The sequence below is a fragment of the Danio rerio genome, chromosome 1 (genome assembly GCF_052040795.2).
Source record: "Danio rerio strain M-AB ecotype USA chromosome 1, GRCz13ab, whole genome shotgun sequence".
NCBI classification, from domain to species: domain Eukaryota; kingdom Metazoa; phylum Chordata; class Actinopteri; order Cypriniformes; family Danionidae; genus Danio; species Danio rerio.
In genome coordinates, this window is record NC_141021.1 from 49877529 (window position 1) to 49895137 (window position 17609).

Consider the following 17609-nt stretch of genomic DNA (forward strand, 5'->3'; position numbering starts at 1 on the left):
ACCAGTCTGGCCATTCTCCTCTAACCTCTGGCACCAACAAGGCATTTGTGACCACAGAACTGCCACTCACTGGATATTTTCTCTTTTTTGGACCATTCTCTGTTACCCCAGAGATGGTTGTGTGTGAAAATCCCAGTAGATCAGCAGTTTCTGAAATACTCAGACCAGTCTGTCTGGCACTAACAACCATGTCATGTTTAAAGTCACTTAAATCACCTTTCTCCCCCATTCTGATGCTCGGTTTGCACTGCAGGAGATCGTCTTGACCATGTCTACATGCTTAAATTCATTGAGTTGCTGCTATATGATTGGCTGCTATATGATTGTCTTAATGTTATAAATTCATATAACTTGAATTTGCTTTAAAGAGCAGTTGAACAGGTGTACCTAATAAAGTGGCCGGTGAGTGTAAAAGAGTAGAGCAGAACTTTTTATCCATTGACTGAAAGCTAAAAGGTTGACCAAATGGGTAGACTAGTTTATTTTTCTAAGAAATTGAGAAAGATTTTTAATTAAGAATTATACATTTATATAAACATGCACTGGCGATTCACACATGCATTTAAAATGATTGAATTCAGGATGCCGATTCAGCGACTTGAAGAATAAGGGACTCTGTACCCAATGAACCTATCAAGATGATTCCCCTATTTAACCCCTATTGACATGACATGTTTTTCACTTTTCAGGGCCATTGGACTTCGAGTCTCCATTTGTGACTTGGGACCACTCTGCCTTCCGTCTTTCCATTGTATTGCCATGGGCCTTTCTTTCCTCTAGCTGTACCCTATCCAATGTGTACACACACAGGAAGTCTCCATATTCATTTCCTTTGAGTTTGGACAGAACAATCGATCACCTTTTCTCCACCCTTTCTCTAGCCAATTCGGTTTTGTAAATGATGCATTAAAAGGGCACGGAAGGCTTGGACTCTTGGTCAGGTTGTGGTTTGACAGTTGTTTGTAAGAATACTTCCAGGAAAAATACCTATATTAAACCTAAGGCTACGTATCAGAGTCAAAATAAGCTTCAATGTGAACAAGTTTTGTAAATTACAGAGTAGTTCACTGTAACACAAACTGTATATTACTGTAGGACAGTTATGCAGTTACTGTATTTTAAAGTTTCATTATGAAAATTGCTGTATTTTACAGTAAAGATATACAAACAATTCTGTAAATACATATACAGACAGATAATTCAATTCAATTCATCTTAATTTCCATAGGGCTTTTACAATGTAGGTTGTGTCAAAGCAGCTTAACAAATAAGTTCAAGTAAAACTGTGTCAGTCCAGTTTTCAGAGTTAAAGTTCAGTTTAGTTTAGTTCAGCGTGGTTTAACTTTCACTGCTGAAATTCCAAACACTGAACAGCAAATCCATCAATGCGCAGCTCAAGTCCCAAACCAAGCAAGTCAATGGCGACAGACTTTGCAAAGTATGTGATTTGTCCTCCAGATCATTCCAGATCTTGGAAGCAATCATTAAGCCACACGAATTGTGCTAGAATGACTAAATACAGAAACCAAGAAAGACTAGGTAGTGTCCCAGAGAGTGAGTAAGATCGAACCCCCTAAATAATTTATTGGGTGAAAGTATGTTATGGTCAAACAAACCCTAGTGGATAGGGTTTCCGCAGACTGGTCTCCACTGTGTATCGGTTATTCGAGTGGTGCACAAGGATATGTTAAAGACTGTTTAATAACCTCATTCACAGTAACTGTGCTGGAAGTCTGCAACGAGGCTTCATTCACTCTTCAATCTCCCACATGGAATGGAAGTGAACTGGATCAGGTAAATCCTCCTTATTGTAGCTGGTATCTCTGGTATGCACAAAGAACAGTAAAGAGAGAGACCAACAATGGATCCCATCAAAAGGCTGGCGCTGAAATAGAGATTAATGGGGATTACCACAGAAGAACAAGAGGATGAGCTTCGCTGTTAAACCATGCTGGAGTTCTGTGTGAGCCTGGAGCAATATTTAGCAATCAAATATTCTGTTGAATTGGGAATATTGGGTTAATATTGCCTGTATGAGAGTTCAGTGAAATTGAATAGTTGGAGCTGGTATATGTTGTGTGTTGGAGATTTGAGTTGAGTTACTTGTAAGCTGTCATTTGAAGTGGGTCAAAAACGTTCACCAAAGTTGTCTTAAAACTTTTGAACAATATCCATTCTTGTCATAGGACAGCTTTGAAAATCTGTTTTGATCTACTTCAAATGTGAACTGCTTTAGACTACTAATTTACCATGGCAGATCTTAGATAAAATGACTATTATTGGAAAAAGCCACAGTTATTTACAACCTATCAAATTCCATGTGATGTTACCTTCAATTTTTTACACTTGTTAGTTCAGTTCGCTCTGTTTGTTTGTTTGGACCAAAGCATAAAAGTAGCTGAGAACTTGTGACAAGCTTATGAAATGTATTAAAGAAGTCAATTCAATTCATCTTAACTTCTATAGCGCTTTTACAATGTATGTTGTGTCAAAGCAGCTTAACATAAAAGTTCTAGTAAATCGAAACTGTGTCAGTCCAGTTTTCAGAGTTTAAGTTCAGTTTAGTTCAGTTCAGTGTGGTTTAATTTTCACTGCTAAAAAGTCCAAACACTGAAGAGCAAATCCATTGATGCGCAGCTCCACAAGTCCCAAACCAAGCAAGCAAGCCAGTGGCGACAGCGGCGAGGAACAAAACCAATTGACGAAAGTGAAGGGGAAAAAAAACATGAGAGAAACCAGCCTCAGTTGGGCATGATCATTTTTCTTCTGGCCAAACTTCTTGTGCAGAGATGCAGTATAGGTGCCAGAGGCTGGAGAACGCTGACGTCCATCGTGGAGAAGTCAAAATAGTAGCAGGAATTCCTCCATTACACACACAAAGAAAGATTTGCTGCAATGAGATCGATTTCCAAAGCTAGTATTGGACTGTAATTGAACATTGCCACAATGACAAGCAAAATAAGTTATGATTGAGATTTCTGTCCTTTTATGGCCACAACTTGTTACATCATATCCTGTTTTTGGTTTAATTTACATGTCTTTGTATATAAGTTAAACCTCACAAAAGTGTGTTTGTAAGCAAACTGACAACCATCGTTTCAGGGGGCTCTGCCTGATCCCAGATGAAAAACTAGTAATCTATAGTAAATTACATTTATAGAGCTCTTTTTTTGACACTCGAAGTGCTTTACACAATTGGGGGAGGGGGGGAGGTTTCTCCTCATCCACAACCAGTGTGCAGCATCCACCTGGATGATGCAAGGACAGTCATATTGCACCAGATTGCACACCACAGCCCAGCTGAATAGTGAGAGGAGACAGAGTGATGAAGCCAATTATGATAAGGGGATGGTTAGGAGGCCATGGTGGACAAAGGCCAGATGGCAAATTTGGCCAAGACGCTGGGGTTAAACCCCTATTTTTTGAAGGACATCCTGGGATTTAATGGTTTAATGTCTCATCTGAAAAAAGGTTCTCACTAAGCAGTATATAGTCCCCGTCGCTATACAGGGGCATTAGGACCCACACAGACCGCAGGGTGAGCTAACACCTCTAACACCACTTCCGGCAGCAACCTAGCTTTCCCATGTCTCCTATCCAGGTACTGACTGGGCAAAGACTTGCTTAGCTTCAGTGGGCAACCATGTGAGAGTTGCAGAGAGTTAGCTGCCAGCTAAATATAATAATATATTACAATACATTTCAATCAGACAAACCTGGCCTTCCACAAAAACTGACACTGTCTAACTAAACTAGTCATCCAACAAACTAAGATTGTACTGAGTTTGAGATTACACACATTTTGTTGCCGCTAGTCACTTCCCCTGCTAATGACTAATGCTACACATAGGCTAACGTTAGCCTTGCGCACTATCCTATGTAGTTTTATGGCTGTCAGCTAATTCATCCCCTAGGAGCAGGAAACGTGGTGCACCAGCATGTAGGCAGATCGGCGTAAGATAACTTTGTTTGAGGGATGGCCCAATGCTTAGCCATGGCCTGGGGCCTGCTTCATTCGCACAATCTGGGATCACGCCTCAGTGCGCACGTTTAATAGACACAGCGGACTTCATCATGACATCATGCCTTTGTTTGAAATCCCAACACCCATTCACCACTCCGCTGCTGGCTTAGGCTGCCAGCGCTGGCAATATCAACAAGTAGCACCTTTAAATGAAGGCTCCAGGGTCAAGCTATAACATCAGGACTGGTTCATCAAACTTTTAGTTGAGCTAGCTGTTAAGCTACTCTGTTTAAACTGTTTTAACAGTAACTGCTTTTAAGCTAATATATGGTTTGTTTATTGTCATGCTACATCGGGTGAGTAGATGTTTTAAAATGAACAGCTTAAATCACCCAATGGTGACCTGTTAATCTTGCCGCTCCTTCCTTCTTTGTTTTGATGGTTTTAGAAGAAGTGGAGGCTAGTTAGTGAGCCATGCAGACTAGCTTAAAATCTTGCCCAGACAGCAGAGAATTTAAGTAGTCACTATTGATCCATTTATTTTCTTCACTTAAAACAATAGTAGATAGGTATCTTTTATTATTGTTATTATTTTATCTGTACTGCTTCTTGGGTAATTCAGTAAATACAGCCAGGTCTCTATGGGTTAGGGTTAGCATTTAAATCTGGTACACTAGCTATAAGATACCTACTTGTGATTCACTTTAGTAGTTTTACGTGTATGCAAATTACTTTTCTCCGCCCACCAGACCACCATATAACTACCCACTGAACATCATTCTTTAGTATCAGCCAATGGGAAGGCTTTGTCCATGATGTCATTTCTAGAGCACATTCCAGTTGGATAAAAAGTGGTCCACACAGGCTAAAGCATTGTCTAGTGGGGGATTATTAGTTGTAGTTTTCACTAATAAAAATAAGTAAAAGTTAGCTTGAACTTTTATATTTAAATGTTATACATTTACATACATTTTAACATTTAAATGTATGTCTTTTGTTTATCTCATGACGTTTATTTAAGAAAACTAAAACTGGTTCCAGTTAACAACACTAATCTATCATCAACGACCTGATGCATTATTATGTCTCACAAAGTTAATAACAACAAGACTAATTTCTCAGAGTTGAGTTTGATCTAATAGTGTTAGCAACAATCTGACAGGGATTGGTATTTTGAAAAAGTTCAAAGGACAATATTAGTATAATTATAGTTATTATTCAAATTAGCCTAATGGTAGCTAGCTTTTTAAAGCTACTTTTCCTACCCTTTTAAAATAACAATATGATGTGATTACATTTGGAATAGCATTGATCTGCTGCATTTTACAGTTGAAACATACATGTGAACATATTAATGTTGTCTTTAATATAAAAAGCCCCCTTCATTAATTCATTGCTCACTTCCTGTGAGTTAAAGAGTTTCTGAGAAATGTGACCAGAGCATAGGATCCAATAATTGATAACGCTGCTAAATCAAACTAATCAAAGTGAATCTCGAACGGTCTTGTTTTCTCACAGAATTATTTTCGTTTGCACCATGTCTAAAAGTTGAAACATTTAAAGTTGCCTGTTTCCCAGTGCCGGTGTCACATACATTCCCGTTTGTGTTTGTGAATCCTATTGTACTACGCGTCACCATGCGTCGCCCTCTGAATAAAGGCTGTCTGGCTCCCAGCTTAAATATTGCAGCAAACTAAAAACCAACCATCAGACTGGATTCAGTCACTTCTGCTCATTCGGGCGACAAGGATTGGAGGCCATAGGTGGGAACCAGAGAGCAAAAAGTTCACTTCACACCACAGTGTGCCAAGAGAAGGGGGAACACAAATACTCTGGAGCTCTTACTGTGGCAAGTTGCCCATTTTATTCTACTTACCTATATTGCTGTTTGTTTTATACAGAGCGTCCTTCGACCCTGAGCTATGTTTTTTTTTATTTAGTTGTAGACATTTTTTGTAACTTTTGTGGGATTTAAAATTGTAGAGTTTTGATACTTATTTGGCTCAGAGTAGATTTGATTATCTTTCGAACTCTAGATAACTATCAGAGGGAACAAATGCTTCAGATATTTTAAATCAAATAACTTTTTAATCTACACGTTTACAACTGTTTATTTTGGAGGCGGCTTACATCATGTAACTTATAACGTGTAACTTATTACGTTTTTAATTTAAAAAGCATATCTGCCTGCTTTCAAACATCTCTTTTGTTTGTTCCACAGTGCTGACAGTCAACCATGGGTGACTGGAGTTTCTTGGGCAACATCCTCGAGGAAGTAAATGAGCATTCGACGGTAATCGGTAGGGTGTGGCTCACGGTCCTCTTCATCTTCCGAATCCTCATCTTGGGCACAGCCGCAGAGTTTGTGTGGGGCGACGAGCAATCGGATTATGTGTGCAACACGCAGCAGCCGGGTTGCGAGAACGTTTGCTACGACGAGGCCTTTCCCATCTCGCACATTCGCCTGTGGGTGCTCCAGATCATCTTTGTTTCCACACCCTCATTAGTGTACGTGGGCCACGCCGTGCACCATGTACACATGGAGGAGAAGCGCAAGGAACGGGAGGAGGCTGAGCTCAACCGGCAGCAAGAGAACGAGGAGAGGCTGCCGCTGGCGCCCGATCAGGGAAGCGTCCGTACGGCCAAGGAGACGAGCACAAAGGGCAGCAAGAAGTTTCGTCTGGAGGGCACTCTCCTGAGGACCTATATCTGCCACATTATCTTCAAGACTCTCTTTGAGATCGGCTTCGTGGTGGGTCAGTACTACTTGTACGGCTTCCGAATCTTGCCGCTCTACAAGTGCAGCCGTTGGCCGTGCCCAAACACGGTCGACTGCTTTGTTTCAAGACCAACCGAGAAAACCGTGTTCATCATCTTCATGTTAGCTGTGGCCTGCGTCTCACTGTTCCTCAATTTTGTGGAAATCAGCCATTTAGGCTTAAAAAAGATCCACTTTGTGTTTCGTAAACCGGTGCGGCCGCAAGTCGAGGGACCAGGAGCAGCCGAAAAGGCATTGCCTTCCATAGCTGCCTCATCGATCCAGAAAGCCAAAGGTTACAAGTTGTTGGAGGAGGACAAATCCACGTCGCACTTCTTTCCTCTAACTGAGGTTGGGGGGATGGAGGCTGGACGCCTGCCGGCTTCATATGAGCCATTTGAGGAGAAATCTGACGAGGCCATGGCACCTAAGAAAGACATGTCTAAGATGTATGACGAAACGCTGCCCTCTTACGCCCAGACGACCGTGATTGGACCGAGTGCATCGTCAGGAATTCTGCGCAGGGATGAAGATGAGGACGAGTTGGCTGTGGAGGCAGACATGGAGGCCAGCGAGACGATAGAAGATACACGACCTCTCAGCAGCCTGAGCAAGGCCAGCAGTCGCGCAAGGTCAGATGACTTGACGGTATAAGTGATCCAGTGGAACTGGATTAGAAGTGCAGCAGTGTAAGTTGTAGTTTTGGGGAAAGTGAGTAAACCTGAAAGAGATTTAGAAGAAAGGATGAGGTGCCTTTCGGGCAACTGCGGCGTCACTTATAATACCAGCTTCTTTTTTTGAAGGAAGGAAATGATTGAAAAAAATAATGCTGTGCAATTTTCATGAGGAAACTTGAGAGCTTGATTCATTTTTTTTATACAGCAGTATTTTTCGTACTGTTTTTTATCAAACAGTTAACAAACCAGAGCTAGGGATCTGCAGCAGCTAGATCTACACATAGGGAGGAATCGGGAGAAGGTATTTAGCGAACAATATGTGGTGTTTTTTTAATAATAACATTTTCTATCCAGAATTTTACCGAGGCGAGATTCTGATGTTTACATTTTTGGATTAGCCATTAGCTGAATGTTTGTTTGTGACATTTTTTGTTCTTATTCTGATAAGAAAACTGTCAGGGCATCATCCTTTTCACCTCAATCATTTCAACCATACATGATGATGATTACTCGATCAATCTTCTTGATTTGTATGTGAATGGTACTGTAACGGATAGGTGTATGTGAGGTGAAACAAATGCTGATGGTTTTGTTGCACAGTCGTTCATCATGGCATAATAGTGACATAAAGACTATTTATTTAAAAGAAATGACCACCACTGATATACGTCAAACATGATGACCTTGTTTCTGGTTTCACTCACTTACATTGAGAGTCATAAACTGAGTGTATCTAGCGATAACTGTAATAACTGTGTTAGCCATAGAAGAGATAGTAGGCCACATTCTTTCTAGTCTCTCTGCGCAAGCAGCCATGATGATGATGATAAAGATCACGCCCAATCAGCACAAAGTATTGTTCAACAGGAGACAATAAAACAACAATTACATGACATGCCACCGCAGACAGTCTCACATCCTTGATGTTGTTGGAAACAACATTTGAGTGCTTTTTCCCTTCAGAAAAGGACTGGAAATAATTCAGAATATTTCAAAAGGCCAGAACAGAAGTGTTTTGCCCCTTGATTAAGTTGATATTTTTAGCAGAGACACCTTGTTTTTGGTTTTAAATATGCCTAGGAGTTTAGAGTGATGTATAGAAAGACAAAAAATTCAGTTGTTTAGTATTTCATCTTTATCTGACCAGTAATGATGTCTGTTTGCTCGTAAAACTTCCACAGTTCATCCAAAGTCATAACACATGATTCACTGAAATGTATTTAACCTGTTCATTTCATGTCAAATGTGTGGTTATGATAACATGTAAGCATTATTTTTCTGCATCTATACTCTCTATAATGGTTTCGTATTAGTTTGGTCTGAATGTAAAACTGTTTTAAGTCACGGTTACTTTTCCCAGAACCCAAAGCGTTGGCGGAAAAAAATAATTTCAGGCAGATTTTAGGTTTTATGTGAATGATATATTATTTAAACGCTCAATGCATGAGGTAACATTAGCAACATTTGACCCAGACCTAAACAGCACAAGGGCCATTAGTAGGTCAAATAAAAAATTAGGGTAGACGCAAATAAAAACCATTCTCAGACAGATGAATGGTCATAATTTTGCCTCCTAGGTATTGTACTAATGTGAAGGTTGGCATTGTCTGTTCACAAAGCTTTAATGTGAGTGTTCACAGCCTTTAATATCTCCCCTTTAATCTTTCTGATAAACAGTGCTTCACTATGTCTTTTCTCAGAATTGCTCGGTGGAAACAACAATGCAGGACTGAGGGTTGTATTTTTTACGATGCATGAGATTACTTCCTAGAGAAGCCTGATTTGTTAAAAATTCAAAACGAAACAGCCTTGTTCAACATTCGGACTGGTTTTACATTTTGCCGTGGTCACTGAAGACAGAGATCAGTCTGTTTGCTGCACGTCAGATTACAGGCTGATAAAAGTACATCCGATTGATTATCGGTGCTGAATTGAATTTTTATCAGCGAGTTGTACTGAGAATTAACTCAAGGCTGTTCATGTCCTGATTTTTCTTTTGATCATTTTCACATCGGTTCTTGAACAAGAAAAGATTTGACTGTTTTTCACTAACTTGTAGTCCTTTACTGCACCTATACAGAAATGATCGTCAGTTGAAACCATATGCGGATATAGCCAATAAAAGTCATGTGTGGTCAACAGCAATGTCTGACGCCTTTTATTAATATCACAATTATGCACACACATATTCATATAGTCTAAGATCTATATCTCCCTCTCACAGACAGACATGTAAACAGACAGACAGACAGACAGACAGACAGACAGATAGATAGAGATAGATAGATAGATAGATAGATATATAGATAGATAGATAGATAGATAGATAGATAGATAGATAGATAGATAGATAGATAGATAGATAGATAGATAGATAGATAGATAGATAGATAGATAGATAGATAGATAGATAGATAGATAGATAGATAGATAGCATTTAATGCAAATGTGAAAAGATCTGACAGAAACATAATTATAAATTAATCAAAAACATAAAATTGTGTCAATGATAACAACTTAAATGTGCAATTTCTGATGTTTTTTCTATCCTAAATAAGTTTTTTTTTTATTTGTAAAGTGTTTTTAATAAAGAACAACTCACTGAAATCAACCATCAGTTAATTTTAGAAATTTTTGGGATGAAATACTTTTTATTCACAATATTTATGTTTTTTTTTTTTTTTTCAGGGACAGATAATGGATAGATAGATGGATTGGATAGATAGACAGACAAACAGACATACCTAAAATGTCCTTATTAATACCTCAAGGTTACATATATTACTTAAAAAGTGTTCCTCTTAAATTTTTAGTAATTAATATAAACTTTCGAGGGACCATTACGGACCCTTATAAGTACTAATTTGTACCTTTTGAAAAATTAGCACCCCAGTGACAACTCGCATCACTGAAAAATTACAAAGCCAATAACTATAATCCCGAGTATCCTCTGAGGTGGTTATTGTAAATATATAAACCTTGCACACAATGGCGCACACTAGGTCCAAGTCTATTTATTATTATAATTTTGAAGAACGCCACTTGGAGACCACCGTCCATATTCAGTTGTGGCCTGTATTTATTTATTTATTTATTCGTTTTTTGCTAAATAAATTTATTGGGTTTTGTTTGAACTACAGAACAAAATTGATGGAAAAATAAAATAAATAAATAATTACATGAAAAGTGAAAAGACGTATGGTTAAAAAAAGAAAACTAATTACATGTATTCAAATAATAACTTTACATAATTAAGCAATAAATAAATAATAACAACATTTTTGTATTTTGCGTTTCACAGCTTTGCAGTGTTACTGGTTAAACAAATGTGTTCATTGTTGCTGAAATGTAAGTCATCTGAACAATACAAGAAGACACCAACAAGGGTTTAAAAGCTCAAACATCAAAAACTTGCATGGCCCACCTGGTTCAAAAAGTGTTAAAGGTGGTCCCTATTTTATAAATGTCTTGTAATTTCAACTTTTAGCAGTGTATGTCAGCTTCTTCAGAGCAAGATTACTAGTCATTTCTTTAATCCACTGGCCACAGGATGGCCTTTGAGATTTTTTTCCAATTTAAAGCAATAACACGCTTGGCTTGGAGTAAACTAAAATATAATAGTTTGCGTTTGCTTGTGTTCAGATTTGGGGTTTACAGGGTATGAAATAAACATAGTTTGGGAACCAAATGTATATTTTCTTCAAATAACTTATCAATCATTATTAGAATCTCTTTCCAAAATTTTGGGATCTCATTGCACTCCCACACAATGATAAAGGGTACCCACTTCTTCATTGCATTTTGTACAACCATCAGGAATATTTGGGTTAAATCTATGCAGCTTAGCTGGTGTAATGTAAGTACATAGGAGCCATTTACAGTTGACGTCAGAATTATTAGCCCCCTGAATTATCAGCCCCCCTGTTTATTTTTTTCCCCAACTTCTGTTTAACGAAGAGAAGATTTTTTCAACACATTTCTGAACATAATAGTTTTAATAACTCATTTATAATAAGTGATTTATTTTATCTTTGCCATGATGACAGTAAATAATATTTGACTTGATAATTTTCAAGACACTTCTGCTTAAAGTGACATTTAAAGGCTTAACTAGATTAATTATCTTAATAGGCAGGTTAGGGTATTTAGGCAAGTTATTGCATAAAGATGGTTTGTTCAGTAGACTATCAAAACAAAATATAGCTTAAGGAGGCTAATAATTTTGTCCCTAAAATGGCTTTTAAAAAATTAAAAACTGCTTTTATTCTAGCCGAAAAAACACAAATAAGATTTTCTCCTGAAGAAAAAGTATTATCAGACATACTGTGAAAATTTCCTTGCTCTCTTAAACATCATTTGGCAAATATTTTAAAAAGAAAAAAAAAATCAAAGGGGGCTAATAATTATGACTTGTATACTGAAAACTGTATATTGCAGTAATTCACAACTATTTATTTTTTAATGTAAGTGATTAAAGGTGTCAGAAATTTGAATCTGGTGCTATAAAATCAGCACATGGATTTTATAGCACCAGGTTAAACTTTCTGACAACTTAAATATAATGTAATCAACAGAGGGGGTCACAAAAAAAAAATTTGAAAGGAGGATGGCTATTTATTTGCATGTTTGTGTGTGTGTGTGTGTGTGTGTCTGTGTGTGTGTGTCTGTGTGTGTGTGTGTGTGTGTGTGTGTGTGTGTGTGTGTGTGTTACTATTACAAAATTAAAAGATTTTTTTCCTTCTGTAGGTTATAAATAAAATATGCTCATTCTAATAGTTTGATCGTTTTCTTTTGAGATTCAGAAAGAAAAGGATTCTCTGTTTTATATATTGCGTTTACATATTACAAGATAAAAAAGATTACATATGAAAAGATACTAAATGAAAATCATAATAATACATAAAAATCGCCCACATAACAAGCAATCTTGTCCAAAGCCAAAAGTCCTGTTTAAACAACAGAGTATGGTGACTAAGCATATTAAAACATTACAGAAACGATGCATTAATCCACAAATTTTTTTCAAGGTAACAAATAAAAGGATGCCAAATTTTGTCAAATTGTTTGAGTTTTTTATTTCAAAGTATCTAACTCGCTCCAAATGTAACAAAGAGGTTATTTCTCCAAGCCACAGTTTACATGTAGGGGGTTCCTTTTTTGTTTGTTTTCCCCAAAACAGTAGCAGTAGCTTTTCTTGGCAGTAGTTAAACAGTATGAGAGCAATGTACAATATGTTGTGTATTTGACAACAAATGCGTTTGTTCAGAGAATCCCAGAATTAAAAGCATTGGATCCAGTTGTGATTGCAACCTCAACATCTCGGAAAGCACTTCAAAAATTCCATTCCCATAACTCTGTATCTTAGAACAAAGAATAAAACTTTGAGATAGATCCTGATGAATTATTTGTCGCAAAGAGGTGAAATATATGAGAAGATTCTATGTATTTTTTTTCTTTGAATAATGTAACCTATGTATTATTTTTAACTGAATTAAACAATGTCTAGAATTAATATAGTGTTTATTAATATCCTACAAACCCGATTGCCACATTTCTTCTAAGTTTCCACTACCAATTCTTCCTCCCACTTTTCCATAAGACATTCTGTGGAGGAGGAAATAACGGATTGAAGTTGTTCATGATTGATAATGCTTTTTTATTATTATTATTATTTTTTTTAAAAAACTATTTTCACATAGTTTAATAAAATTAATTAGATCTTTGGAACTCACCAAGCGACCCCCCCCTCCTCCCCCCACATGTCATTGCGTATTGACAATAAACTCTTCTGCTGCTCTCTTCTGGCGAATTGGTGAACAGTCTCACTTTAATTAAAGGATTTGCGCAACAACACAAGCTTTGCACTGCATTTATAAAAGAATAATATGTAGGCTTGCTTGTTTTGTGACTCATTTTTGCTTATTTTAGCAACTTTTAATACCCCTTTTCGTGTTTTGCATATTGGTCGTGTTTATCAGCAGAAAACTCTGACCGGGTGTGAAAAAATAAAGTTCATTTCCTGTGTGAGTGCGAGAATAGCCCGCAACATTGAAGTGTCACACGCGCAACAGACACACATCTCTTTACGCTTATCAACAGGAGACATCAGACGGTGAGTTTTAGTGATTTACTCCAAGAATTATGTTTAATTTCAACAAAAATATAAAATATCAGTGTAGTATTTTCACTAATACTGTTTCACTGTTAGGCTTAGTTATGTTATCCTGAATTCAGCAGATGAAGGGACAACAATATGAATGCAAGTAATACAGGTGAGCCTGTAAGATTTACTGTATAGCCTTGGTTGTATACACGCAAAGCTCACACGGAAATTAGGTTATTTGGCGGTTATTTTGTGCTGGTTTAAGTGGTTAAGTGAAACTTCTGTCATTATTTAGCTGCTAACCTGTCTCTTCCAAACCTGCTTGACTTCTTTTTGTAAACACAGAAGAAGAAATTCTGAAGAAAGCTAGAATCATCGACTTCAATAGGAAGTTATGTTTTTACTATGGATGCAAAAGGCTGTTGGTTTCCTCAGGGTTCTAACGATTCTATAAAGTAGCTACTTAAAAGTACTTGAATTTCAGACTTGTATTCAAGGCCTGGAAAGTACTTAAAAATAAACACAGGCCCTTGAAAGTGCTCAAATTAGTTTTAAAAATGAAATTTGTTTATGGTTTTATTTTAACAATTGTACTTAATTGTCAAAAAACTGAACAAAAAATAAGAAATACATTTATTTCTTACATTTAAAATATTACATTTAAATCTTGTGCAATAACACCGACAAATAATGCCTAATTTATCAATATTTCTGAAACCGCTGTCCTGACATTTTATCCAACCCATCACATTACAGTGCATCCGGAAAGTATTCATAGTATTCATTTTTTTTTATGTTACAGCCTTATTCCAAAATGGATTAAATTTATTTATTTCCTCAAAATTCTACACACAATACCTCATAATGACAATGTGAACATTTTTTTGAAATTGTTGCAAATTTATTAAAAACAAAAATCTAAACAATCACAAGTACATAAGTAACTTTGCTCAGAACTTTGTTGATGCACCTTTGGCAGCAATTACAGCCTCAAGTCTTTTTGAATATGATGCCACAAGTTTGGCACACCTTTCTTTGGCAATTTTTGCCCATTCCTCTTTGCAGTACCTCTCAAGCTCTATCAGGTTGGATGGGAAGCTATGATGTACAGCCATTTTCAGATCTCTCCAGAAATGTTCAATAGGATTTAGGTCTAGACTCTGGCTGGGCCACTCAAGGACATTCACCGAGCTGTTGTGAAGCCACTCCATTGATATTTTGGCAGTGTGCTTGGGGTCATTGTCCTGCTGGAAGATGAACCATAACACCAGTCTGAGGTCAAGAGCACTCTAAAGCAGTTTTTCATTCAGGATGTCTCTGTACATTGTTGCATTCATCTTTCCCTCTATCCTGACAAGTCTTCCAGTTCCTGCTGCTGAAAAACATCTCCACAGCATGATGCTGCCACCACGAATGGAATTTCCCTGGTGATGAGCGGTGCCTGGTTTTCTCCAAACGTAACGCCTGGCATTTAGTCTAAAGAGTTCAATTCAATCAATCAAAATCTTTTTTCACATTGTCATTATGAGGTATTGTGTGTAGAACTTTGATGAAATGAATGAATTTAATCCATTTTGGAATGAGGGTGTAACATAAAAATGTGGAAAAAGTGAAGCGCTATTAATACCTTCCGGATTCACTGTATGCTACCAACACTGTATTTAAATGGTTCTTAGGTTGGGGTTAGGGATTCGGTAGGTTAGGGCAATATTTCAGCTTCATATCACACTGCTCCACATTAAAATTTAAACTGGTAGCAAAATCTGATGGGTAGCATATTGCATCATCAAAAACTACTTTTTGAATAGGAGGTAGGAGAATCTGAAAAGGTAGGACAAATCGAAAGCAACAAATATTATTAAAGTTATTTGAAGATGACTTTTTAAAATGGTCAAAATATTGTAAGAATTACTCAAAATTACTTATTAAGTGTAGGTGAAATGTAAGTTTGTTAAGCTGCTTTGACACAATCTATGTTAAACTTTGCACTGTTTTTGCACAGCAAATGTGACAGGATACATGTTAATATCCACTGTGGTATGAATATTCATTATGTTAATGTAATTGTGGTGTAACATCCACAAACCAGGCTTGAAGCGTCTTCTTATATAATTGTACTGACATGCGGCTGTGATAAAGTAAAGACGGTAAAATCGATTTATTCATTACAAACATACACTGTTTTAAAAAGTTTTAAACTTGTAAAACTCACTCTTGTTCATATTTGATAATGCAGGGTGTCCATGGGGTCTTAAAAAGTATTAAAAACTGATAAACTATTCATTCATTCATTTTTTTCCCGGCTTAGTCCCTTTATTATTCAGCACATGTTTAAAGCAGCGGATGCCCTTTCAGCTGCAACCCATCTCTGGGAAACAACCATACACAATCATTCACACTCATACACTACCAACAATTTAGCCAACCCAATTCACCTGTACCGCATGTCTTTGGACTTGTGAAGGAAACCCACGCGAACACAGGGAGAACATGCAAACTCCACACAGAAACGCTAACTGACCAAGCCAAGGCTGGAATCAGCGACCTTTTTGCTGTGAGGTGAATGTACTACCCACTGCGCCACCGTGCAACCCATTGATAAGCCATTTCAGAGAAATTTAAGGCCCTTTAAAAGTATTAAAAAGTCTTAAATGCTATTTTACATGGCCTTAAATTTTGTATAATTTTGGATTATACAACTTCTAGTTTGGCGACATAGTTGCGCAGTAGGTAGTGCTGTCGCCTCACAGCAAGAAGGTCGCTGGTTCGATCCTCAGCTGGGTCAGATGGTGTTTCTATGTGGAGTTTGCATGTTCTCCCCGTGTTGGCGTGGGTTTACTCTGCGTGCTCCGGTTTCCCCCACAAGTCTAAAGACATGCGGTACAGGTGAATTGGGTTGGCTAAATTGTCCGTAGTGTATGACTGTGAATAAGTGTGAATGGATGTTTTCCCAGTCATGGGTTGCAGCTGGAAGGGCATCCGCTGCATAGAAACGTGCTGGATAAGTTGTCGGTTCATTCCGATGTGCCGACCCCAGATTGATGGAGGGACTAAGCCGAGGGGAAAATGAATGAATTTCTAGTTTTATGATGAAGTTTGCCTGAATTTAATCTGCCAGTTATGCTGTGCTGTGTGTGTGTGTTTTTTTAATTGTTATTTATTAAATGTTTTTATTGAATGCATCACTGCATTGAAGAGAAAATACAGAAGCAAAAATTAGGAAAGAGAGAGAGAAAAATATCTTTACAAAGACTCGATCATTAGAAAAAAGATTATCATAAGCTTTAAGAAACGTCTTATTCCTAATAAATTTAAGAGATTCAACAATAAATAAAATTTTAGCATGGAAGTCCAGGTATTGTCTTTAGGAACTAACTTTGTGTATAAAAAATGTACACTGTAACACAAAAACGTTAACGATTAGACGGAGAGCATGATCCCTACCGGAAAAGTACAGAAATATATCATTTACAGACAAATTTAAGCTCTGTAATTTATGAAAGTAGTAACTAATACAACACTGTTATTCCTGCTTTTCTTTAGGCGCCACCTACTTTACTGTTAGTTGTCGCTAAGTTTACCGGTTGAAACCCAAAGTGGCTATAAGGTCTTAAAATATATGGAAAGTGTCTTAAAAAGGTCTTAAAAGGTATTGAATTTCACTCTCTGATTCCTGTATATATCCTGTGATGAGTGTTGATCACAGTGAGCTGAACAGATCTTTTAATCCCAGTTGCTTTGCTCATGTCCTGTCTTGTTGATATGATAACATGTCTAGAGAGACATGTTAATACGCAGCTGTCAATCAATTTGGTGGGCGAGAAAACTGCACTTCTATGTCACGTTGACATGTGTATTCAATTTTAACTTAAAGAAAAAATATATCTATTAATTGTGTTTATATCACTATAATATGACTGTGGACACACTATAAATACACACAGTTCTGTCCAAACAGAAAAAAAAGATGATTTTCAGCATAGGTGCCCTTTAAAATTAATGGTGGTTTAAAAAGTCCGACTCTGCTGTTTGTGAAAATCCTGATTCTCCAAAATATCTTCTTTTGTGTTCAACAGAAGAAAGAAACCCAAATGTTTTATAGCGCAA

At 37.2% G+C, this 17609-nt stretch overlaps 2 protein-coding genes across 3 annotated transcripts in view; both read left to right on the plus strand.

Moving 5' to 3' along the window:
• Positions 1-5772: 5772 nt before the first annotated feature.
• Positions 5773-8502, plus strand: gja8b (gap junction protein alpha 8 paralog b). The gene is given in 2 exon segments (NM_131809.2): positions 5773-5813; positions 6186-8502. A coding segment is annotated over 1 exon segment (1176 nt). The 5' UTR covers positions 5773-5813; positions 6186-6200; the 3' UTR covers positions 7377-8502.
• Positions 8503-13441: 4939 nt separating this feature from the next.
• Positions 13442-17609, plus strand: part of fstl1a (follistatin-like 1a) — a 33030-nt gene continuing 28862 nt past the window's right edge. For both annotated transcript variants that reach the window (XM_087235220.1, XM_087235221.1), the window contains exons 1-2: positions 13442-13511; positions 13608-13671. The gene's annotated coding sequence lies outside the window, so the exon portion shown is untranslated. The remainder of the gene's footprint in view (positions 13512-13607; positions 13672-17609) is intronic.